General features: G+C 37.9%; 1 protein-coding gene across 1 annotated transcript in view; it reads right to left on the reverse strand.

The window, feature by feature from the left end:
• Positions 1-561: 561 nt before the first annotated feature.
• Positions 562-18775, reverse strand: part of THOC1 (THO complex subunit 1) — a 50623-nt gene continuing 32409 nt past the window's right edge. The window contains exons 12-21 of the mRNA XM_080821101.1: positions 13576-13676; positions 12108-12174; positions 11859-11909; positions 11697-11767; positions 11186-11281; positions 10558-10623; positions 5651-5734; positions 2334-2481; positions 1507-1582; positions 562-995 (exon numbers count right to left, since the gene is read on the reverse strand). Of these exons, the coding sequence (XP_080677227.1) occupies positions 700-995; positions 1507-1582; positions 2334-2481; positions 5651-5734; positions 10558-10623; positions 11186-11281; positions 11697-11767; positions 11859-11909; positions 12108-12174; positions 13576-13676 (1056 nt within the window). The 3' untranslated portion in view covers positions 562-699. The remainder of the gene's footprint in view (positions 996-1506; positions 1583-2333; positions 2482-5650; positions 5735-10557; positions 10624-11185; positions 11282-11696; positions 11768-11858; positions 11910-12107; positions 12175-13575; positions 13677-18775) is intronic.

The raw sequence follows: 18775 nt of genomic DNA on the forward strand, positions 1-18775 counted from the left end.
TCAGTCCTGGGAGTATGCATCCCTGTTTTAAGGACTTAGAATTTTTTAGATTTCACCCTATTTCTTCTAAAGTTGGGGGCTGGCAAACATTTTCTGTAGTGGGTGGGGTGGATAGTAAATATTTCCAGTTTTGCAGACCATATCTTTGACATAACTAACTTGCGCTGTTGTAGCGTAAAAGGAGCTGTACTTAAGTCAGCTGAGTTGTGTGCTGATAAAATTTTACTTGTAAAAATAAGTGGGAAATGGGCTATTTGCTGATTCTCTGCTCGAAAGCGTAAATAAGACTAGAGCAGTCATATGGTTTCAGAAAGTCATTCTGGGATTTCCAGAAGAGCAAGTTAAATTTTGTAACTACTAATGGCATGTAGAAAACGCAGTTGGCATGGTGTATCTTAGGAAACACCATGCTCCCTAAATATTGCTTAGTGACTTCATTATAAATATTTAAGAAAAATATGTGACCTTGAAGTCACTTTATTTTGTCCACTTTCCCAGCCTATTCCCTTCTCCTGAAACCCTGAGATCAGTTATCAAGAGCCAATACACATTGTTATTCTTGGAGCACCAGGCAACTGTACAACAACTGTTATAAAAATGTTTATTGTTTACCAAAACCATTGGACCTCTTATCAAATGCTGCTTGGTAACAAAATCTTATCACAGTTTTAATAAAAAAAAAAAAAAGAAAGAAAGAAGCTAACTATTTGTCTCATTGTCATTAGTTAGACTTTCTGCAAGGTCACTTAATCCGGACTTAATCAGTGCGTTCATCAGATTCTCAGGTGTTGCATGCACTCCCTCCTGATCTTGCCAGGCGACCAGTAGCTGCTTAGCTCTCATCTTCATGTCTTCGCTGTCACACTCAATTTGTCTAATTTCCGAGTCTTTCATTTCCAAGTAGGGAGCCAGGATCTTCCATTGCTCGCCCAGTTTACTGGCAAACACCTCTATTTGTTCCCCTGTTACAGGTTTGTCTCGTCGAACATCAGGGCCTAGGAAACACAGGAGATGTGAATTATGTACAAAGTGTGAGGACTTGTACAGTTCAAAATATACAACAGAACTGGGAAGATACAGGGCCACTGAAATATTAATCACCTTTCATAAGCTTTATTTTAGAATTAGAATAATTCCTTTCTATATTTTCCATGGGGTAAATACTGTTCTTACAGACATGATCACTAGGTAGCAATACTTTTAAAATGGAAGCTGTTGCCTTTATTGTAATTATGAAGGCCTCCCCTGAAAAGCAGCTAACTGCCCCCCTCCATTAACAGGTGAGTCGCCTTCAAATGTAAATACTTCCCTTCCCATCACTTCCAAATTTTATTGCATAAAGTGTAATATTTTAGAAGTTGTCAAGCAATGTTTAAAATTCCTCACTATAAGAAACAGCTGAGATAAATGGTAGAAGTTGAGAAGTAGATCAAATAACGTACCTCTCAACAAAGAACCCCCATCTTTTCCAATTTTGTAAAATAGCCAAGAAAATTCAATTCTTACTTTCATTTTCCTTCAGTAAAGCATCATTATCTTCCTCATCTTCATCCTCACCTGTTTTTATTTCTTCAGAAGGAGGCTAAAATGAGGAAGAAGAAAGTTTAAAAACGAATGCCAACTTGTAAAAAAACTGGGAATATTACTGGTTTAGACACGAGTGGCTGAGATTCCACATACAGGGCCCAGAACTTTATCCTTAAGCATGTTATATGTGAATGTCTGGTAAGGATCACAAATGTGGGATGGTGTTAACCTGGAGAAGGAGTGGATGGGAAAGACTCCCCTTCCCGCACACCTGGGAAAAAGGGAGCCACTAAGGAGTATGGTAAGATGAAAGATGATTTGCAACATCTAGTGTACAGTAACAATGGACTAGAGAAAACTAGGGAAGCAACCAGGTCCTTAAAAATTATTGAGAAATTTTGCAGGATAATTTTACCATATTGTAGTAATACAATGAGAAAACTGTATTGGAAAAGAGAACAGAGTAGAAAGGTCAAGGTACCCACTGCTACCCGTAATAGATCCTGTTTGATAAAGAAGACACATTGGCAGACAGGAGAAATTCATGTCTGAGTTTACAGGTGAGATAATTGTTTAACCAAAATACTGTGAGCTTTAAAATTAAATTACATGCTTTATAAAAATTTTATCAATTTTTGTACTTCCTATAAATGTACACCGAAATGCATTTTTCCTTATTCTTAAATATGAAGGTTTGTAGATGATTTTTTTCCATATGATGAACTGTAAATTCAGCTTCTTAGCGATAGTACTTTTAAGTAAGATAACAACCAAAGACTATGAAAACGCTGATGGATATTACTTACTGGTAATTCCTTTGCTAGCTTTATTACCATGTTTTCGAGATACTCTGGCAAACTTTTAAATTGCTGGTTGGTTGGCTGGAAGAAGTGAGGGCTTCTCCGTGCTAATAGTCTCAGGGCTCTCCAACCATAATTTGAATTGTTCACAGCCCTAGGAAAAGAAATGTCAGTCTTGTAATTGGTTTTTTATTTCTATATGCCTTCCAGTTAGAGTATAGAATGTCACACAGTAAATTAGGTTAAGTAGCTGAAGGCACCATTCTCTTTATTCTGATCTTATTCCTAAAGAACCTCTAAGGGTGCAATACACTTACAAATGAACACTAGAACTCAGAATCTGATGAGGCAGGTTCTTATGCAGCAAACACATCTGAAAAGTTTATATACATTTTACTTAATTTAATAAGCTGGTATGTGTATAGTCATGAGGTTCTGTGTGCAGGACAGTAATCATCTACCTCTTTGGAAAAAAAATTAATAGGTTTACTATATTCAGTGAGTTGATATACTGGCAATGTCACCTGTAGGTGTGAATTTCAGAGTATTTTATAAGTTCAGCATTAACTTTTGACCATATTCAATATGTCATTTTCCGTTTATATAAACATCTCATTTTAATTTGCTTAATACCAAACTCAGTGAATAAAAATGGTTCCAAAACAAAAAGGGGGAAACATGGAATAGCCACCCCAGTGAGCAGTGATGACAAGAGTCCACGAACTGTTCCCTAATGAAGCACAGCAGCAGGTGCTGCACAGGGAGAATGGAAACCTCACAAATGCTAAAAATGATGTTCCAGAACCAGCCACGCTGCAGAAGAATCCAGAGTACAAATTGTGAAGATCCCCCTAAGTTCTTAAGGGTAGCAACCTGGTTTATTTAGTCCTCTCTTACAAATGAGCCTCTAATTTTAACAAGTGCTAAACTTGCAAAACTACTCTTACACTGTGGTCTTGCCAACTTAATGTCATGGTATAAGGCTTTGCCTGATCAGTTAACCAGCCTCTCTGACAACTTTCCATTTAAGCAGTTTCAGTCTTTTAAGCATTTTCAAAATTCCCGCCAGTTATACATACAAACTTTCTTACTCTCCGGGAATCCATAACACTCAGGTTCTGAAACCAAGGTTCGTGGAGAACTATCTAACCTTCATTCACTCAACAACACTCAGACCTTATGGGTACCCTGAACACTTGAGATGCTATAATCTTGCAGTTAGGAGCAGGGCCTTGAGGCTAGAATGATTACCTGGCTCTGGCATTTACTAGATGAGAACTTCAATACATGATTCACTCTCTGCCTCACTTTGTTTAACTGTAAAATGGAGATAGGGGTAGTTTCTACCATAGAGGTAAATATGGTAAGTGCTCAGGGAGTCCCTGACAGTGAATGTGTAAATGTACTGGCAAGTATCACTGCTACTGATAAACACAAGGTATAAGAATTTCACACAGTGGTAAGGATGAGAACATAAGAAATGAGAATTTCAGGTAAGGAGGAGCTTCTGGTCCAGGGAAAACTGCCCTTAGGCAGTATCTCCGAGGAGAGATGAAGTGAGCCCATACCACAGGAATAGCTTGGGGAGAAGTTTCAAGTAAACATAATAGCAAAGGCCAAGGTCCTGAGGTGGAATGACTTTTTTTTTTTTTTTAAAGATTTTATTTATTTATTTGACAGAGATCACAAGTAGGGAGAGAGGCAGGCAGAGAGGGGGGAAGCAGGCTCCCTGCTGAGCAGAGAGCCCAATGTGGGGCTCGATCCCAGGACCCTGGGATCATGACCTGAGCGGAAGGCAGAGGCTTTAACCCACTGAGCCACCCAGGTGCCCTGGAACGGCCTTTTTGAGTTGAAGAACAGAAACCTGGCTGATGTAGCGAGAGCAGAGACAAAATGAACAAAGGAAATGTGGTTGAAAGTTGGCAGCAGCCAGACTGAGGTCTTTTAGGCTCCAGTAAGGAGTTTGGGTTTCATCCAGGCAGTCACTGAAACAGTTTAAGCAGATCAGACTTTTTGAGTTTAAAGATTACAATTCTCATGCTGGAGAACTGACCAGAGCCTCCTTCATTAAGACATCATAGTAACTAACTCATAACTAGTCACAAGGTCACACTAGTCACAGCACTCTATTTACTGTGTGCTAACTACATGTCCTGTGTGGTTCAAAGAGAATCATCTTATTTAATCCTCAGAATAACCCCATGAAATGGGTATTATTACTACGTAGCAATGAGAAAACAAGCAGAAAGGGTTATAGTCACCCTAGCAGTCTATCCAGTGAGTGATATAAGTGTCTTGGATTGGAACCCAGGCAATCTGACAAAGCCCTTGCCCTTAAAATATGACAACACAATGCCTATTTAAAACCATGGGGCTGGGGAACCTGGGTGGTTGTCAGTTAAGCATCTGCCTTCGGCTAAGGTCATGATCCCAGCTCAGCAGGGAGCCTGCTTCTCTCTCTCTGCTTGTGCTCATTCTCTCAAATAAAATCTTAAAAAAAAAAAGAAAAAAAGAAATAGCCATGGGGCTGGGGTACATGGGTAGCTCAGTTAGTTGAGTGCCCGGCTTTGGTTTCTGCTCAGGTCATGATCTCAGGGTTGTGAGATCAAGCCCCATGTAGGGCTCCACCCTCACCATGGAGTCTGCTTGAGATTCTCTCCCTTTGCCCCTCACCTTGCTTATACAATCTCTCTAAAATAAGTAAATAAATAAAATCTTAAAAAAAAAATCTTTAAAAACAGGGCTGTGTGGTGTTGCCTAGATTAGATGAAGAACCTGAGACTGAGCCCTAAGGTTACTCCAAAATCTGGGAGTTAGGCAGAGTGGATGGGGAGCCAGCTGAGACGCAGTGAGGCAGGAGTGTAGTTTAATGGGTGTCAAGAGAATACATTATGGAAGGAGAGAAAAGTGGGAAATGCTGGGAGGTTGGAAAAAAGATGCTATGACCTTGACAGCCGCTACTTCAGTGGAGGAAGAGGGAGATTACCCAGTGGCAGTGAGCTGACAAGGGAATGGGAGGTGAGGAAATGAAGGCAATGGTTATCAACATGTCTCAGGAGGCACCGATTTGAAGGGGATCATTAGAGGGAAGGTGGAGGCCCAAGGGGATTGTTCTTAATTTTCAAAACAAGTGTGATTCTGTCATGCTGGTCAGTGGGCATGGCCATTGAAATCAGGAACGTGTACCTACGTGAACCAGTACATAAATTCACCTAAGAGGAAAAGTACTAACCTATCAATGGTCTCCCTTGATTAGTGTTCTAATGTACATACAAGTCCTAAAAAAAATTATAGAATATTAGCTCATAATAAATACTACTTACTTGTATTCATTTTCAACCATGTTCTCAGGGTCTGCCTGTTCAATGGCTTCTTCAAAAAATTCCTCCAAAGTTGGCATGTATTCCCTGGGTGTTAAAAAAACAACTAGTGAGGATCATATGTGTTTGTTCTTAATAACAAATACTCCTAAAATAGTGGGACTGAAAGATTCTAATATTACTCATACTTGAGTTAGTTACATTACTTATGAACTCCGATTTTTAAGGAGGTAAATGACTCAAAACGGAACTTCTCAGAGGACAATACTGCGGTCCTGCATCATGTCATATACTACACTCCATGTAATGTCTCACTAACAGTCACTGGGCTCTATCCTGTAATGTTACTTGGTCACAGGGGCAGCTGGGGCTTTCATAGCATTTGAATTTCCGCAGCAAGGAGGAAAGTGTCACATCCAGTGTCCGTATTCAAGGACTTTTTTCTTTAAGCCAGAATTAATAAAACCTACACTAACACCCAGGCCACACTGAGATTTATTTAACTGTGAGCTTATTTTAGGTCATTCCCATGATAGTGTGGTTGGTTTTTAATTGCATCTTTCTGGAATTTGGTTTTAGAAATAAGATTTTGATAGTCAAGCAAATAAGTAAGATCCAAGGGTCTGATTATAAGACATCTTTGACTAAAAACTAGAAAAATGGGCTCTGTAAGGAAAACTCAAGCACTCAATCTTAGAACTTTCATTACAATAACACTCTCTAACTGGTAAACATTAAGAGGGCTGGAAGGTTTCCCTGGAGTTTACCACCACTCTTTTATGTATCACACTAGACAAAGCAAGGTGACACTAAAATCCCAACCAGACTATCATTGATCAGTGTTTGGAACCATTTATTAGTTTAAAAATTATTTATACAATTGATCCTTGAACATCACTGAGTTTGAACTGTGTGGGTCCACTTATTTGTGGATTTTTAAAAAATAAATACAGTACTCTAAATGTATTTTTTCTTCCTTATTATTTTAGTATTTTTTTCTCCAGCTTCCCTTACCGTAAGAATACAGTATATAATACATACAACATACAAAATGTATTCATATTTTGTATATCAATGTATCACCTGTGTATGTTATGAGTAAGGCTTCCAATCAACAGTAGGCTACTGAAGTTTTGGGGGAATCAAAAGTTACTTATGCATTTTTTACTGTGTGGGGGTTGGCACCCTAACCCGTGTTCGAGGGTCAACTATACCAAGAGCAATCAAGACTAAAAATGGAACAAACCTCCCAGGCACTGCCATATATATGTATGTGTTTTAAAAATACAAATATATAAAAATAACTACAAATATATATATACAATTAAAATATATACAAATAAAAATATATAAAAATAAAAAAAACTATCAGTATTTATGTAGTGTTTTACAAACACTACAAATACAACTCTCCTCTCTGATCTCGTTCTCTTTCCCCAGAGGTGGCCACACTTCAGAATCTGATATTTATCACTTAGTATTTTTGTTTTTTTTTTTAAATTGAGTGTATACTGTTTGAAGCCTTTCAAACTTCTAACCCTGATTTTTCTGAAGTATGTCTATCTTATGCAATAGTCCTCAACCTCATTCTGATGCCCGATGTACAGCAGTCCCCTACACAAACATGTCACAGATTATCCATTCTCCCTTATATATTTAGGTGGTTCCCCCATTTTTGCTATGACATTGCTAAATGAACATTCTAGTACCAGTCTCATTTGTGCAGGTTAACTAGTTTGTTTAGACACTATGGTCTTCAAACTTCCCCTACAACCCACAGTAAGGAATTAACTTGATATTACAACCCAAAACACACACATAAATGCGAGTATGTGTATCATAATATGTAAGTAAAACTAATGTTTCACAAAAATGTATTTTCTGTTTCACTAAAAAAAATGCCAGTGGCAACTAATAAACTGACTTCACAAATGAGCAATTCTCAACCTGTAGTTTTAAAAGAACTACCTTAAGATCAACCAACCCAGGAGTAGAATTGTCAGGATGTAGGGTATGCACATCTTTAATTTCTAGTTACTGCCAAATTTGTTTTCCAAAGTGGCAGTACCAATTTAGGCTCCCACAAGCATCACTGGCAAATGATTTTTTTTTTTAAAGAACTTAATTTATTTATTTGGCAGAGAGAGATCACAAGTAGGCAGAGAGGCAGGCAGAGAGAGAGGGGGAAGCAGGCTCCCCGCCGAGCAGAGAGCCTGATGTGGGGTTCAATCCCAGGATCCCAGGATTATGACCTGAGCCAAAGGCAGACGCTTTACTGACTGAGCCATCTAGGCGCCCCATATGATTTCTTTGATTCTGGCGTTACTTAGAAGTATCTGAAAGCTTTTAAAATATATTTTGTTACTCACGTATAATTTAAATGCATTTCTGGGAGTGCCTAGGTGGCTCAGTTAAGCGTCTGCCTTCGGCTCAGGTCATGATCCCAGGGTCCTGGATTGAGCCCTGCATCAGGCTCCCTGCTCAGTGGGAAGCCTGCTTCTCCCTCTCCCACTCCCCCTGCTTGTGTTCTCTCTCTTGCTGTCTGTCAAATAAATAAAATCGGAAAAAAAGAAAAAAAAAGCATTTCTGTTTTCTGTAAGACTGAAGTCTGTTAATCATCTTGTTAAATCCTAAATTTAAGCAAACTTACTAAATACTGAAAGTACTGAGTCAAAATTCTAGTAAAACATTTTGCAGAAGTGTCAAAATAAAGTATCAGGATGATGGATTGGTTAATTTCTCATTCTAATTCTGTCAGTTTCTTGAAACTATATTTTTTAGAAACAAGGCTTAGAATATCTATTTCTGATGCATTTTTTTCTTGTATCTTTCTGCATTGATTATATTTTTAATAATGCTTTCTGCCTTTAAGACTCTTCTGTCTGATATCAATATAACTATTCTTCCTATATCACTTTTTTTAGTTTCAGCCTTTCCATATCCTTAAGGTGTTTCTTATAAATAACATATAGATGGGCTTTTAAAATAGAATACCAACTTCTATCTTTGAACTAGAAAGTCCATTTCCCTTTATTGTTGTACCTGAATTTCTTTTAACTATATTGTTTTATGCCTAAATTCCATCACTTGTTTCTTATGTGCGTTTTTCTCCTTGCCTATTTTTATTTGATTGCTTGAGTTTTCTTATTTTCTTTTGTTCTCATCTGAAAGTTATATATTCTATTTCTTTTACATACTTAGCAAGCATGCTTAATAGAAGATGAGTTATTAATTATCTCTATCTTCATATGTAACATTCTTTAATTCTGATCATTCCTTGTATCATGTTACTTTTATCAAATATTTAGTTCCACCTTTTAAAATAATCCTCAAATAGGAATTATTACTGCCTTTATACAGCAAGTTCTTGATGAGATTTATTCACGTTTACCAATGTCTTCGAACAGCAATGCTTCTTGCAATTTACTCTGTTTCTGGGGCCAATTTCTTTGACAGCTTTTTTATTAAGAACTGTTGATAACAAATTCTTATGGCTTTAATCTTAAAGTAACTTTATGTCTCAATCACTCCTGACTGATCCACTGTTTAACCTGTTATAGAAATTTGGGTTGATACTTTAACACTGTGAAGCTGTCATTCCAATTTTCTGGTTTCTTTTATTCTTAAAGTCAGCTGTCAGTCTAATTTTGCTTTTTTACAGGTAGTGTGGTTTTTCTCTCTGGTGACTTTACAACAAAGTGTAGAGATAATGGATTTATTCTGTTTATCCTGCTTAAAACCTGTATTTCTTGAACCTAAGAATTTATGCCCATTTTCAGTTCTGAAGAATTCTCAGTCATTATCTTGTTACTGTCTCTCACTTTATTTCCTCATTCTGTGGTTCTTGATTGCACTCTTTCATATTTTCTAACTCTTGATCCCTTTTACTGCCTTCCTGGTGATTTCTTACTCATTAATTCCTATTTCCACCTGTGTCTAGTCTAATATTTAACATGCCTATTAAATCTTAAAATTTCAATGACTGTTTTTTTTTTATTGCTAGAATTACTGTTTTTTTCAAATTTGTTTGGTCCTGAGAGTGTCCTATTCCTTTTTAAGTTTCAATTCCTTCTTTTATATCTTTATCTTAAACATACTTATTTTAAGCTGTATTTACTGGATGGTTTCATTATCTGAAGTGGTTGTCTAACTTCCGTTGTTTGTTTTGTTTGTTCTACCTGCTGATTCTTTCTCATGGTACATTGTTTTCTCGAATGTTTTAAGTTCAGATGCTTGAGTATCTTCAGACTTTTATCTGTAGGATCCTTGTGTGGCTTAGGTTGAAGGTATGACCTTCAGAAAGCTTTGTAACATCAGACTGAGACATCTGAATTCACCCCCTCAGCTAGGGTGTTCCTTTACACCACCGGCGGTATAAATACAAACTGGAGGACTGCATGACAGCAGACCTGTGGTTATTGTTTCTCCAGGTGGACTGTTTTTCTTTTCACCCACACCCCAGTTAGAAATGGACAAGCTTATTTCCTGGCCCAGTGAGCACGTCCCTCCTCCCCAGTCTGCTCTTCTTTTATGTTTAGTGCAGTGCTTCAAGGGCCTCAGCTTTATTCAAAGGAAACTCAGTAAAAACTCTGTGCAGGCCAAAGGCCCTACCTTCTGTCCTTCATGGCTCTTAAAACCCAAGCTCCCTGGCTCCCCAAAGTGGGATGCATCTGCAAACTTTCCAGCTAGAAACACCCATATTGGCTCATACTTTGGTTTTTGGTTCCCTAACCCTCTTCTTTTATAAATTTGTATTTTCCTGTGATTTCTAAAAGTATTTTATCCACACTTCTAGGTGTTTCATGGTGGGAAGCCATACTCTGCTATGCCAAAATCAACCATAACAAATTAATTTCATTCACTTAACATTTGAGAAAAGCAATACCTCATGTGAAACATTTTAAACTTGCCTTGTCTCTGATTTGCAAGCTTCCATATTATCAGGACAGAGATTCCAAAGCCTTGTTAACTCCTCACTACAAAACAGACACATAAATACATTTTTAATGGACATCACCCTCATATGCCTTAGGATTGTAAAAATACTTAAACAGTGAATTTTTAGGGGGTGACAGAATGAGTTTTAATTTTCTTCATTAATTTTGGGTATTTGGCAAATTTTCTACATATGCTTGTATTTAATGATAACAATCATTTGTTTTTTCTAAAAATATTCAAGCAGAATATAAAGCAATGAATAATTAACTGGAAGGTAACAGAAATTGAAGCATCATGGTACCTTGCAGCAACTGGAAGTGAGCTGGATCAATCTAATAGCAATTATACTGTCTGTGACATGGGAAAAACAGAACAGTCTAGAGCCATGGATCTGGGAAACAGGAGACAAAATGGAAGCTTATCTATCTATGTGAATCCAAGTAAAGGGCCCTTGAGATTGAGAGCATGTGGTCTGTTAGTCATCTGTGTATGTACCAAACACACAAAAAATGTGAAAAACACAAAAACTGGGGAGGTCTTACACTAACATCTTAAAAAAAAGAAAAATACCATCCTACATATGGAGACAGGTTAACCTACTTTCCCATCAGAATCTTTTTGTTGGGTCCTTTCCCTAGGAAGTCCTCTGGTGCTGTTCTCTTGCGAGCTACTCTTGTTGGCTTGGTGTCTGATGTTCTGTGGTGAATAAAGCACACTGGAATTACAAATGGATAGCACACATAAAAAGTGTTTAATTTAAAAGAAAATTCAATTATTGTTTTCTTCCTATAAAAACATAAACGTCTTCTATTATTATAGAACACTCATCAGAAGACAAAAATGCCACATCCAGGGACAAATTACAAGGAGTGGGTATATACTATTTTTTCCCCAATAATAATAGATTAATCTGTTCTGGAAACTTAATAACAAGAAATCTAAGGTGAAAGATTCAAGTAGAAGTAAAAACAGTTGTATTCTTACAGACTTAAACCTATACTTTTTAATATGAAATACACATATACATCTGTACATGATGTAAAATAATCACGTCAAACTGTATTTTGAAATGTCTTTCTTCTCATAGTGCTTGAAATGAGTATATATTTACCTTTCTTTCACAAAACTTGGACAGCCTTCATTTTTCCATGAGTTCCAGTTTTCTTCAGTATTTAATATATGCTGGGAAAAAACACAGAAATTAATTTGTGTAATGAAGGCCTTGAAATTCTATTTGGTGCTAAAGAAGACTATGTAAATATAAAACACATACCTCTACCATCTTTGAAAATCTTTCTCCATCGGGGGGGTTTTCAGATAGTAGCTGTGATTAGAAAGAATATACTAAGCTTTCAACAACTTTCTGCATCATAGGAGTGGTTTGTAGGCAGAGGACCAAGAAGTGTTTGTGGTCTTGTACCTGAGCTTAACTTTATCCTTATTTTCCTATTTGGGGCTGAAACAAAGAAAATTCTAAATTTCCATTTTGTTCAATCATGGGTTTGTTGCATGTTGAACTTACTTGATACACTGATTTTGTAGTATCTTCAATCCAGAGTGATTGCTCATCAGTTAAAACATAGTTTGAACTAGGGAACAAAGCAACAAAAGCAGGCTTGAGTTATAGCAATGCATATTCAATTTTAAGGCTTATATACGGTCTTATAAAAACCCAACGCATATAATAGGTAAGTTAACCAAAAGTGTCAAATAGTGTCAAAAATTATCAAGTTAAGAACAATCACAAATGAGAGGATTATAAGAGAAAATTCTTGCATTTAAGATGGTTAGAATTTAAGACACAAAGGTTTATGAGGGAGGATAACACTCAGTCTGATTAACTATGAACAGAGCAATGAGTGTTTCCTAAAATAGGAAATTTAATGTGGAATGAAAACCTCAGAGAGAATAACATATTCCTCTCCATGTTGTACACTGATACATTGCTCCAAAAGGCAATCAAAATACAAGAATAGAAAACCTTAGAGAAAGCTGAAGGCAGACCAAAGTGTTAATGGGTGCCATTACTCCAGCTTTCACTAGCACCGAATGCTTTATAGCCAGGCAGTAAACAGTGACAGACTACTGTGCCAGGATGAGCACTGTAGATGCGTTATTCATTTAATTCTCGGAATGAGGATGTATGCTTATTAAACAGAGACCATACAGATAAAGCTTGAATTCAAACCTAGGTCTGGCTCCAAAGTCCCTCATCCTCCTGCCCTGCTATATTGAAACTCAACAACAGAAGGATAAGAAATAACATTTTGAGTACTTGCTATGTGTCATCTTAAAATCACAAGTCTGAAAGCTGAATTGCACCCAGTGTGTCATGAGAGTGGGACTCAAAGCTAGCAGGCAGTAAAGGCATGTTTTTCCCAAAACTAAAAATGCAACATTGCTTTGCAAACTTAAAAACACCAACGAGTAATGATGAACTCGACTTCAGTTATGGGTAGGTTAAGAGGAAGTGGTCTGTGCTGCAGGTGGAGGTACTCAGGAAGCCGAGGAGCTGATTAGGGTTTCTAAAATCCCAAAGAAACTGGAACTCCTCTGTTCTTCAAAGATTTACTTCACTTTTTTGAGTTCTAATGTCCTAGACCGTTCCACACCTCGTGAAAGAAATATTACAGGCTTAGTCTTCCAATCAGGTTTGGAGATGCCTGAGTGAGGTGAGAGGTGAATGGTGGAAGTCTGGAACAGAGATGCACCCACACAGCTGAGGACCCCAGCAACCTCAGTGCTCAGCAGGACTGACTGCCACTGACAGCAGATCTAGTCAACACCTTTCTCTGAAACAACTATCCTAACATCTAGAATCTCTAAGAAAAGCCTCTGACTATCCAGAGTTGCTGCAAAAGGAAGGTTTCAGGGATGTGACCCTCACGCATTAAATGTGTCTGATACATAAGAAAAATATATCAGTATGTGAGTCCTCTTTTAGAAAGGGCTGTTTAGAAATCATTTACTACCCACCCATATGAACTTACCTTTTGAATTTGACCTGCCCCTTGAGATACTGGAATAAAATGAGATATTGCAACAGGATGTGTCGACGAAAGTTACTGTCACTCAGTTGTAAATCCATCAACTAGTTGAAAAACAGGCACACAAACACAAAACACATTAAATTCAAGTTTTGCATAAAGGTATAGGTTATGCTATTGTAGAAATGAAAGATTTTAATTAAAAAAACATTCGCTGAGGGCTCACTGAATAAGAGGCATTACTGCACAAGCCCTAAGACAGAGGAACAAAGGCTTCAGAGTTTTTAGGCATTTTATGCCATGAGATATTTATGTTGGTAGATAGCACTATTACATCTGTGGTCCCGAAGTCAAGAAAAAGCAGAGCAGAAACAGACATAGGTCAAAGCATGGCTGCCACTTGCTCATATATAAAAAAACGATGGCTAGAGACCGGTCCATATACAGATAACACCAAGGGATGCTCATTTTTGTAGCCCTACGAAGTGCCTGCAACAGAGCTAGCTGGTGCTTGGTAATAAACAAGGAATTACAAGTGAAAAATCATCTGTGAATTAAGTGGGCTATTTCCTTATATTTTAGAGAAAACTGAATCATATTTGTATTATCACAGACTCGGCATCAGAAAGGACTTATGAGAAAGTTGTTCAACAACTCTGCCCCTAGGTAATCAATAAGAACGGCTTCCAGCATGAAGGCAGTCAGGCTGATTATGTCCCTAGAGCACTGAGGAACGCTGAAGTCTATTATCCACAAAGGTGCCCTGCTTTGGCCTTCCCAAGCTAGAGCAACAATGGAAAGCTGCCTTATTTTAAATGAATGACCAACCCGTAAGACACCTGAAAGCCCTAGGAATGGAATCCAGTTGAAGGTCCTAAGTTCCTTTGGCTATGTTTCCATTACCCAACATTCACTAGCCACTCCAACTTTTTTTTTTCACATTTCATTCATTCATTCATTCATTATTTAATTTTTTTCAGTGTTCCAAAATTCATTATTTATGCACCACACCCAGTGCTCCCTACAATACATGCCCTCCATAATAACCACCACCAGGTTCACCCATCCCCCAACCCCCCTCCCCTCCAAAACCCTCAGTTTGTTTCTTAGAGTCCACAGTCTTAATGGTTTGTCTCCCCCCTCCAATTTCCCCCAACTCACTTCTCCTCTCCATCTCCCAATGTCCTCTGTGTTATTCCTTATGCTCCACAAGTAAGTGAAACCATATGATAGACTCTCTCTGCTTGACTTTCACCTTTTTAAACATCACTGGCCTTCTAGTCTGGTGTGCCTCCCCTTTAGAGATTGACTCTTTGATTTTGTTATTTATCAGATTAACTACCTCATCCCAATCTGAATGGCACAACTCCTTGACTTCCTTTCCTGCAACTCCTGGGTGACTTCATCATCCCCACACAGGCTCTCAAGTTCCTTGACAGTTCCACGGATAGGCACGGCCTCTACTGTGGTCCCACTGCCATGGCCAAAAGCTCAAGCACAGCTGCCCCAGCTCTGAAACCTTGAACTCACAATCCTCTCACTATAGCCTCCTACTCTTACAGTCTCCTACTCAGCTATCCCAAGATCTGACTGAGACCTTCAGTCCCTGAACCTTCTATGTCCACCTGTCAGTCCCATTCTGTTTTTACTGTAACCCTATTTTGGTTGAGATAAGGGGTCAGCAAACTTTTCTTGGTACATATTTTAGGCTATGTGAGCCAAGGGGGCATATTATAAGATATTACACAGGAACTTTTATAAACATTTAAAATGAAAAAAAACAAAACAAGCAGTCAGATTTGGCCCGGGGCTGCAGGTGGCTGAGCCCTGGTCCTGACTTTTTGGTTTATCTCTTCAACTACTTTGTTGCCAACTTCCTCAACGCCTTTGTGCCACACTTCTGTCACATCTACGGTGCAAAATGGCAACCCCAGATCAGACTAAGTTACTCACCCTCTATCAACACTAAGACTTCCCATGCAGGATGCAGGTGGAGCTGCCTGAAAGAAAATACAAACCACACAGCTCTGCAGATGGTAGCACCGCTGTGCTCTTGCCTCCACCTTAAAACTGGTCTCTAGGGGCGCCTGGGAGGCTCAGTGGGTTAAAGCCTCTGCCTTCGGCTCAGGTCACGATCCCGGGGTCCTAGGATCGAGCCCCACATCGGGCTCTCTGCTCTGCTGGGAGCCTGCTTCCTCCCCCTTCTCTGCCTACTTGTGATCTCTGTCTGTCAAATAAATAAATAAAAATTCTAAAAACAAAAACAAAAACAAAAACAAAAAACTGGTCTCTAATCAGCGATCTTTCTTTACTCTCCAAGGCTATTATTCTCTCCTCTTCTCCACAACAAACCCTTTCAATTTATCACAAGCATTACTTCACCACCCTCTCACTCTCAGTACATTAACTACCAACACCTTCAATGAGAAAAATATATTAAACTGGAAGCTTTAGTTGCTTCATGCACATCTGGACATCCCAATCTCCCTAAATTATCTGAGTCTCAAAGAGATCCTCGGCCTCTCCCCATCCTCATTGAACAGCCAAACATCTTCAAAGAATTGGCTACATTCAATGTTTGATATCACTACATAAGTAGTATCTATAAATAATAGATATTTTGCATGTTTTCAAACTCTATCTGATACATATTATTCTGCATTAAGCTATTTTCACAGGACATTATGTTTGAAATTTATACAACTTAATACATGTAGCACTAGTGCAGGGGTTGGCAAATTCCTGCGAAGGGCCAGTTAGTAAATTATTTTAGGCTCTGTGGGTCCTACAGTCTCCATCACAACTACTGCTTTCTGCTGTGCCAGTGCAGAAGCAGCCACTGACAACATGCGGATAAACAGACAGCCGCTGTGGGCTCCACTAAAACTCACTTATAAAAAAAAAAGTGGGAAGGGGAGCCTGGGTGGCTCGGTGGGTTGAGTCCCTGCCTTTGGCTCAGGTCATGATCTCAGGGTCCTGGGATCGAGCCCTGCATCGGGCCCCCTGCTCAGCAGGGAGCCTGCTTCCCTCTCTCTCTTTCTCTCTGCCTGCCTGTGATCTTTCTCTGTCAAATAAATAAATAAAATCTTTTAAAAAACAAACAAACAAGCAAAAAAACCCAAACAGATGGGAAGCCAGATTTGCCGACCCCTGCTCCAGTGAATCCACTCTCAGTGCTCTATAGCTTATATTGAAATGACTAGGTCCACCACTATTACGTTGAACAGAAATATGGTTAGTAGACATCCATGCCTTGTTCTTGAGTTTACTAGGAAAATTTCTCAAAGTTTGATCATTATGTATGATACTTGCCACACAGTTTTTATTAATCCCCTTAAGCTAGGAATATTCCCTTCCACTTCTGATTTGTTTTTGCACTGAACATTAGATTTTACTGTAAGAATTTCTTGGCATATGAGATATCATATAGTTTTAAAATATTTAAACCTAAAATATTTAAACCTTTAAGCCTTAAGGCTGTTAATTTGGTATTAATCTTTCTGATGTTGAACTTACACTCCTGGGATAAATCCTATTTAGCCTATACTTAAACAAAATAACTACTTTTGATTTATTGAGTTAAATTTTTTTCATCTCTATTTGTGAGACTGATATATACATACTTCTTTCCTGTTCTATCCTTACTGGGATTTTATTTAAACGTTACATCAATCTCATATTAAGGACCTGGTTGCTTTTCTTCTTCTAACCTCTGAAAATTTTCACTTATATCCATTCCTCGAAGAGCTGATAGTATGTGAGTAAAAAAATCAGCCTGATGTCATTCAAAAGGTATCATTTTTTGACTACAATTTCTCTAATAATTACTTGTTTATTCAAGTTTTCTATTTCTGAGTCTATTTGGTGATGAAATTTTTCTACAGAGTTACTATTTCTTTAGATTTAAAAAGGTATCAGCAGAAGTTGTTCAGAATACATTCTCTTACATATATTCACTATTTCTATGTTTTCAATTATGCCCATTTTTGTTATTTATTCATCTTATTGTTTACTGGTACCTTTTCACTTTTTTTCCTTTCAGGCCTGCTATAAAATTTTTATAAAAATTGTTTCTATATAATTTTTCTTTAAAAAGAAACAGCTTTTGGTTTTACTGAAGTTCTATATTTTCCTTGCTCTACTTCATCAATTTGTACAATTATTATTTACTTCTACTTTCTTAAGATTCTGTACCTAGCTTCTTGAACGGTATTCTCAATTCATCTGTCATTCTTAAATTTTTCATTAATGTAGTTAAAGGTGTAATTTTCTCTTTACTCCTCACTGTATTTTTAACCCACACATCTGACATTATAATACAGTTTTGCTATACAATATCTTTACAGCAAATTTAGAGCTTCCATTTTTTATTTCCTCTTTAATTCCTGGGGAAAGCTTTTCAACTTGGTAAGTTACCTCCTTTAAGCCATCCTTTTTATAGTTCTAATTTAACTGCACTGTGGCCAGAGAATGTGCTCTGCATCATATAGAATCTTTCAAATTTGCTAAGATTTCCTATATGGCCTAGTACACAGTCAAATTTTGTGAATGTTCCAGATGTACTAAAACAGAATAATTATTTCTTGTGTACAGGTTTCCATATATACTACAATAAGCTTATTACTTTTATTGTTCAAATCTATCATAGACTTCTTAATACTGGTCTGCTTTATCCATCAGCAAATCAAGATTATTTTTGTTGTTCAAATCTCCCATATACTTACTAATCTTTTAGTCTGCTCATCCCAACAGTTTTGATTAAAGCACTTGAAAATAACTCATTAAAATTTATGATCTGCCAACTTCTCATGATTTTACAAGTTTTTTCTTTCATAATTTTACAAGTTTTTTCTTTTATCTTTTAAATGGAAACATCACTTTTATTGACAAGTTAGAGCCACAAAAGACAGCTTCCAGAACAGAAACAAGACAGTCCTAAGACAACAGAGTGTAAAATCGTAGAGAAAGGCTAATACTCTTCACCCTCGTCTCCCTCAGCACTATCCTCTCCAACCTCCTCATAATCCCTCTCAAGGGCAGTCATGTCCTCAAGGGCCTCAGAAAACTCTCCTTCCTCCATGCCCTCCCCCACATACCAGTGAACAAAGGCACGCTTGGCATACCTCTGGTCAACCTTATCGTCCAGGTGAGGCCAGGCCCCAGCAATGGCTGCAGTGTTGCTCAGCATGCACACAGCTCGCTG

Source organism: Martes martes (genome assembly GCF_963455335.1).
Source record: "Martes martes genome assembly, chromosome: 13".
Lineage (NCBI taxonomy): Eukaryota > Metazoa > Chordata > Mammalia > Carnivora > Mustelidae > Martes > Martes martes.